Genomic DNA, 6,516 nt, shown 5'->3' with positions numbered 1-6,516 from the left:
AATGATATCCTGTGTCAAGTCCGTGGGACTGCCTCCTGAGCCGCCACTGCCTGAAGCCGGTTCAGGAATCGGTGAAAGGCCTTGCGATTTCTCCTGCTCGCCTCCAAGTCCAGTGCCGCTATCGGGGTTGGATTCGAGCTCGCTGGGCTGCTGATTTTGCTGGCCTCCCAGCTCAGGCACCTGTGGCCCCTCGGCGGGCTCCTCCGGTGATGACCCAGGACCGTCAGTCGTTGGTAGAGGGATCGCAACCCCAGTTCCCGGCTGGCGGATTGGAAATTCGTCATCTGTTTTTATTGACGCCTTGGCCGAGCCCGGATTCCGGATCGGGAACTCGTCGTCTTCCGGACTCGTGGGTATCGGAATCGGAGCCGAGATGGTACCCCGGATCGACTTGTGCCGGGTCTTGGCACGGCCGGCGGTGGAGCCGGATTTCCCAAAAATGCTCGGCATGGCGGTTGGCGAAGGCTGGAGGTCCGTGACAAACAGCGGCAGGGCTATGGGAAGAGAAGAAAAAGGCGAATGTGAGCGGGCGAAGGTGGTTGACAAGGCTGTCGTCTACTCCTGGCCATCTGCGCACCACTAGCCAACCGTTGAGTCGACGCCTTGTTCCTTGGTGTGTCCTGTGTGGATGAGCTCGGCGGGGAATAATGAACCTATGATAACCTCTTTGACGTTCCACCGTTACAGAGTCCGCATTGCCAGCGATGCGGTTCCTTTCCCGGTGCCCGGAGCGAGTTGGTCCTGGTCAAAGTGGCGTTGGTGCCAGACCCCTCGTCAAGAAAGGAAACTGGTTGTGAGATGTGGTGGGACGGAGAAAGGTGGCGGCTTATGGAAAGAATGGATCCGGTCAGTTTATGGACGGCAAGTGGACGAAAAAGCTCAGCAGCACGGCACACCCTGGACTGGTGCATCAGGTATCATGCTGGACTCTGGCGAAGGGTTGGTCGACGCGAAGACGCGGGACTCAAACCAGCAGCACCAAGAGGTAAACAGCACACAAGATCGCGGGACCGGCTCCACGAGCGAAGAAAGCAGCACCAATGGTGGATATTAATGTCCAACATGCTGCGCTGACGAGGTCACCGGGGTCCCAAGCTTGTCGATGCAGGTGCAAGGATGGACACGACTGATGTGACGGTGATGGAGGGGCATGAGGGGCGTTTGGGGTCGCAGGGTGGGGAAGGGGTGTGAGGCTTGCCTCTCTCGGGATTCTAGTTCCTAAATGCGAGTCTATGTGTGTCCGTGCCTGCGTCCAGGGGGCCATCTGGAGAAGAAGAGCCTCACTTCATTCCAGGTTCCCCATGCGCTGTTAGGCTGTGTTGTCTTGCGAATGACCCGGGACGTTGTTTGACAAGTGAGGCCTGGCTCGACGATGTGGCCTCGCCGATAGAATACCGGTGGCGTTCTATGTTCTGCGATGTTACGGGCCGGCTGCAAGCATGAGAACCCCTCTCTTGCCCACCAACTCAACGCAATATACCTGGAAAAGAGCAGCTTGGAGTTGTGTCTCGGGCGCGTGCCTGCAGCTGCACCTTGGCAGAGCTGCATTGGTTCGAAGGGGCTGTCTCGGACGGTGAGCAGCCCGCAGTAGGCCGAATGCCACGCACGCTGAGTACACAAAGACAAGGCAGTCAGGGTAGACGGCAACAGATGGCGGGAAAGCCTTGCCGAGAATCGACAAAAAGCCTTGGGTTGGGGCTTGCTTCTTCGGTTGGCAGACACTGACTCGCCTCTGAATTGCAGGACCTCAGAAGAGGCAACCTAAGCGCATTGTTGAATCTCCCCGGGCTCAGCCTGTGCCGCTCTTGTTCATGCCCTCGCAGCTTTGCTTGGTCGCCGGGACGGGCAGACGGGCAGAGATGGCTGATGAAGACAACCTGGGAGCTTCTCAGGAAGAAGTGCTTGGATCAAGTGGCCAGTGCTGGAAGAGGAAGCCAATTGCGGGCCTAAATTAGCGCATCGCATCGCGTGGCCCCGATTGAGTCGAGACCCCTGATGCTGGTCGACACTATCCCTGCTGGGAATTGCATCCCTTTTGGCTGGGGTTGTTGGTATCACTAACGGAACAAGGAGAATTTTGTTTGTCTGTCGTAGACCTACCTGCACAGTGGGCCCCGGCCTTGTACGCGACTGTGGGAAAGAAACGGGGTGGTTTCTCGTACGATCTTCAGCGGTCGTACTTGCCCAAGGCCCAAGGCCCAAGGCGTGGGTTGCCCTTTCCTCTCCTCGGCGTTAGGGTTCATACGGTAGAGCCTTTCTGGAAGGCATTCTGTGGGGGCTCAATATCCAACTGGCTCAAAGTGGACCAAACACTCTGGACCTTGTCAAGCGAGTTTGATCCACGCCGCGGGACCCGAAAAAAGCTGCGAGCGGCCCCGGGCCATCTTATCATCGGGGATACATTTTTATGATCTTCTCTGTGACCAAACTCTTGATAACTTTCTGGGAGCCGGGCACATTCCAAAGTCCGCCGTCCGTCACCCGCCGCACCCACTGGAACCCCCAACCTCGCGTGCATCCGGTTGCTTCTCGTGATGAGGTCGCCGCCTCAAAGATGCAGCTCTCTGCCCCAAACGACACTAGCCGCGCACCTCCGCTGCGACCTCCTTGATACGTTGCTTCCGCCGTCTGCATGCGTGCGCATGCTCACTACAGGCAGAAGGTCTTGCCAACCAGGTCGGCGAATACTCAACTAGCCGCGAGACTGCATGCGTTGCTGCGCTGGATTCTGGAGCGCAAAAAATATGACACGGCGCACCCACCAATACCAGCTCGAGGACCACCCTCTGAGCGCGGCTGTTTACACGGCATGCAGGTGCGCTCGCGTCTTTGCACAGATTCGGCAGGAAACAGTCCGCTGGACAGTGACGCCGGAACCAGCATCGTCGAGAAATTCCCGGTCGATGAGCGGGCGCGCACGGCCATTCCGTTTGTCTGAAGGACTGGGCATGAACCCGAGGCCGATGAGACGCTATGATTGATTGACAAACCCCTGAACACTGCGCCGGCGCCCTGGAGGCCACGAAAGGGCAACATGTCACACAACATTACCGTCGTAGATATGAAACTTCGGACCAGTGTTAGCGAGATGCCGTGAAAACACGAAGCGAGCCTGCCATGGATAAGCAAGCACTTTGGGGCAACGGGTGCTCGAAGGATTGCGTTTGTTGGTTGCGGTTGAGTCGGATCGCGGGCAGCTCTCGGCCAGGAAAGGGGCAAGAGGTTGAGAGAGGAAGCCACCCCCGCTCTTGGCAATCTCGTCAGTGCTGTCTCCGCAGACAGGGAAGCTGAAACATCAAGGGCCAGGGTGCCAGGCCCGGCAAAGCCCCATTCGTCAAAACTCCACTTGTTCCTCCAACTTCAACGGCCGATCTGAGAAAAGACGAAAGAGATACGAGACGAGACGACGAACACACAAAAAAGAAAGAAGAAAAAGCCCCTTGGCAACGGTCGGTTTCGCCAGCAGATTACTGTACCCGGCCGGATATTCTTATTTTTGTTTCAACAATAGCCACAATCCTTGACCTGCTGCTGTCTGTGCATCTAATTTTTACAGTGGTGTTCGGCCCTTTTACACGAGATCTTTGCGGGGAACGCCACTCACTGTATCCCCACGCCAACAACCATTAAAGCGATCCGAGCAATCACAGCAAGAAGCGTATTCTCCGATAACTACACTACGGGGTACGGATGACCTTCGAGCCATCTCAACCGAAAGTGAGACAGCAACGGAACCAACGGAACCCATCTCGCATATGATTTGGATGGAGACCCCTGACTGCATCATTTTTGGCCGCTTCCATCGGAGCTTCTAGATCACTTCCGTGCAGCCGGCCCGGGGGCCGATGCATAAATCCAAGAGGCCGAGACTTTTACCCCGATATGCCGGCGCTCCGCTCCGTTTATGCATCCTGAGTGAGCGACGCCAGGTCCGGGTACCGGAGATCGGCATTTTCTTCTAGAAAGTCCATCCAGTCTTTCAGGAATTTACTGCCCCTGCGCGTACGAGTTAGCCATCTCAAAACAATGACAGGGTCTAGGAGAACTTACTTTTTCACCGTCTCAGAGTCTCCAATGACGGTCAACGAGCGCTTGGGCCGTGTCATGGCCACTGTAAGGATTGCATTAACACTCATCTCTCATCATTGTAGCCGCGGCGTGCACCGATAGAACGGGAGGAGATGCCGCTGAGGGGCATTATTCGCAGCAAGCCCAATCATTCATGGACGCCCGTCCGAACGCCCGCCTGATTGGAAATGTGAAAAGTGCCAACTCACCATTCAGCCTACGCTTCTCACCCAAGAAGCCCACCTCTCCGTCCGGGTTGCTCCGGACGAGGCTGACAATGACAGCCTCCTTCTCCCGGCCCTGGAAGCCGTCGACACTGCCTAGTTCGATACCGGGGAAGGCCTCCTTGAGCGGCGCAAGGACCGCGAGCTTGGTTCGTCCCAGGTTTTGTCAGCCCCCCCTGCTCATCATGCGCGCTAGTATAAATGCTCCCCCGCCGCATGGCATGAACGTCATCCCGCAAGGCAACCCCGCCCTCACGGCTCCAGCGATCATGCGAATATACGTAGGGGAGGCCAAAATAAGGGGTAGGGATTGTCACTGTTACGCACCTGCGCATTGTACGGTGTCACCACCGCGATGTCCTCGGGCTTCACCCCGGCGTCCACCAAGCTCTGCACGTGCTGCCTCACCAGCGCCGCCTCCATCTCGTTGCTCTTGCTGTCCCCGTAGAGGCTGCTCTTGGTGAGCTTCTTACTCCCGCCGCTGGCGTCCTGGTCGTCCTCGTTCTTCTCCGGGAAGTCGCCACCCTGCGTGTCGATGAATATGAGCGGCTCGGTCGTGTCGTCGGTGTCATCCACCTCGTAGGGCAGGTCTTTTAGAAGCCTCGCCTTGACGGCATCTGCGGCGATCAGTTTCCTTTCGTAGAGCTCGTCGGACGGGAACCGCATGATCTTCTCGTGCATCCGGTACTGGGTCGTGAGCATGCGCTTGATGGATGGGCCGTGTAGTTTCAGCAGGCGGTCGAACAAAGTCGTCTCCAGGGTGGCCCCCTTTACCACACCCTCCTCGCCATCAGTAGCGTCCTTCCCTTTCTTGCTGCTGCCCTTCTTCTTTAAATTCAGCGACTTGATCGTCGGCGGCAGCTGCAAGTGATCGCCCGCGCAGATGGCCTTGCTCGCGGCCAGCAGCGGCACCCAGCACTGGGCCTCGAGGGCCTGGCTGGCCTCATCAATAACAACGACATCAAACTGCTCGCCGCGCAGCTGGAACCCACCGGCGCCGTGCAGCGTTGCCAGCACAACCTTGCTCCCCGCGACCAAACTACTAACGCAGCGGCGCTCGCGCTCGCGGTACTCCTTGCGGAGGTCCTTGAGGTCGGCGTAGATGGCGCGGCGCTCGCGGGCGTTGCGCGTCTTGCGGATGGACGCCTGCTTGGCGTCCATCTCGGCGCGCACGTCCTTGACGATGGCGCCGGCCTCGGACGTGCGCGTGAGCACGTCGAGCGAGTGGTTGAGCACCGAGGGGAGGAGGCGTGCCGGGTGGCCGAGCCGGATCAGCGGGATCTTGTGCGGCGCGAGCCGCTCCACGATGTTGTCGACAGATATGTTGGACGGGCCGCACACGAGGACGCGGAGGTTGCGCTTGAGGAGTTGGAGGATCAGTTCGATGAGAGTGTGCGTTTTGCCGGTCTGCGTTGTGTTAGTATCTTCGACGTTGCCAAGTATGATAGAGGCTTGGGCTCACCCCCGGCGGTCCATGAATCAACCCAATCTCCCTCGATGCCAGAGCAAACCGGATGGCATCCTTTTGGCTATCATTAAGCGTCGGGTCAACCCACTCAATTTCGCCGACCTCCTCATCCCTTGTCAAGTCCGCCGCAACAGGTGACGGTGATGACAACCCGAACAGCACCCTAACAAAAGCCGAGTACTCCCTCTCCTCCATCTTGGCCAGCCTCTCCATCGTAGCATTCATCCTATCCCATCATCAGCATCCATCATCTCACCCAACGACCCTCCCCCAACCTTCCCCAAAAAACGACTCAACCACCTCAAAACTCACCTCCGAAAAGTAACATCATCCGCCACCTTCACGATCCACACCCTCTTCTCCCCCACCACCGCCGCCAACCCCTCCCCCTCCTCCTTCCCACCACCAGCACTCCCACCCCCCTCCTCCACCGCCACACTCACCATCTCGTTCGCCTCGGGGGCCAGCAAGGTGTTTATAGAAACCCTGGGCTCCAAGAGCGCCGGCGGTTGGGAGCCAAAAAAAAGCGTCATGTTACGTTTAGTTTCTCTTAGACAAATATTTTGTACTTCGCCGACAACCGGGCTCTCGGCCAATAATTGCCTAGAGTCACGCAATCCGAGCAGCCCGCACACGCGAGGACATGAGTCGCGGGCGGCGCACTTGGACCGCGTCCCACCAACGGGTGGGCAGGGCGGTCAGCCAGAACCTGCGAAGAAGGGCCCGGTGTGACATCACTCGTCGTACAGGGACCTG

At 58.0% G+C, this 6,516-nt stretch overlaps 2 protein-coding genes across 2 annotated transcripts in view; both read right to left on the bottom strand.

Annotated features, from left to right (window-relative positions):
- Positions 1 to 450, bottom strand: part of CHGG_01002 (uncharacterized protein) — a gene marked incomplete at both ends in the record, with an annotated part of 2,680 nt that extends 2,230 nt beyond the window's left edge. Inside the window, one exon of the mRNA XM_001220222.1 lies at positions 30 to 450. Coding sequence (XP_001220223.1) covers positions 30 to 450 — 421 coding nt within the window. The remainder of the gene's footprint in view (positions 1 to 29) is intronic.
- A 3,452-nt stretch (positions 451 to 3,902) lies between these two features.
- Positions 3,903 to 6,293, bottom strand: CHGG_01001 (uncharacterized protein; the record flags this gene model as incomplete). The annotated part of the gene is made up of 6 exons (XM_001220221.1): positions 3,903 to 3,996; positions 4,051 to 4,111; positions 4,278 to 4,437; positions 4,620 to 5,699; positions 5,755 to 5,986; positions 6,073 to 6,293. The coding sequence occupies 6 exons, from the start codon at positions 6,291 to 6,293 to the stop codon at positions 3,903 to 3,905; spliced, it is 1,848 nt and encodes a 615-aa protein (XP_001220222.1).
- Positions 6,294 to 6,516: the final 223 nt, after the last annotated feature.

The sequence above is a fragment of the Chaetomium globosum genome, genomic scaffold (genome assembly GCF_000143365.1).
Source record: "Chaetomium globosum CBS 148.51 scaffold_1 genomic scaffold, whole genome shotgun sequence".
In the NCBI taxonomy this organism is placed as follows: Eukaryota; Fungi; Ascomycota; class Sordariomycetes; order Sordariales; family Chaetomiaceae; genus Chaetomium; species Chaetomium globosum.
The sequence above is the reverse complement of the archived record's forward strand: the minus strand, read 5'-3'. Positions and strand labels throughout refer to the sequence as shown.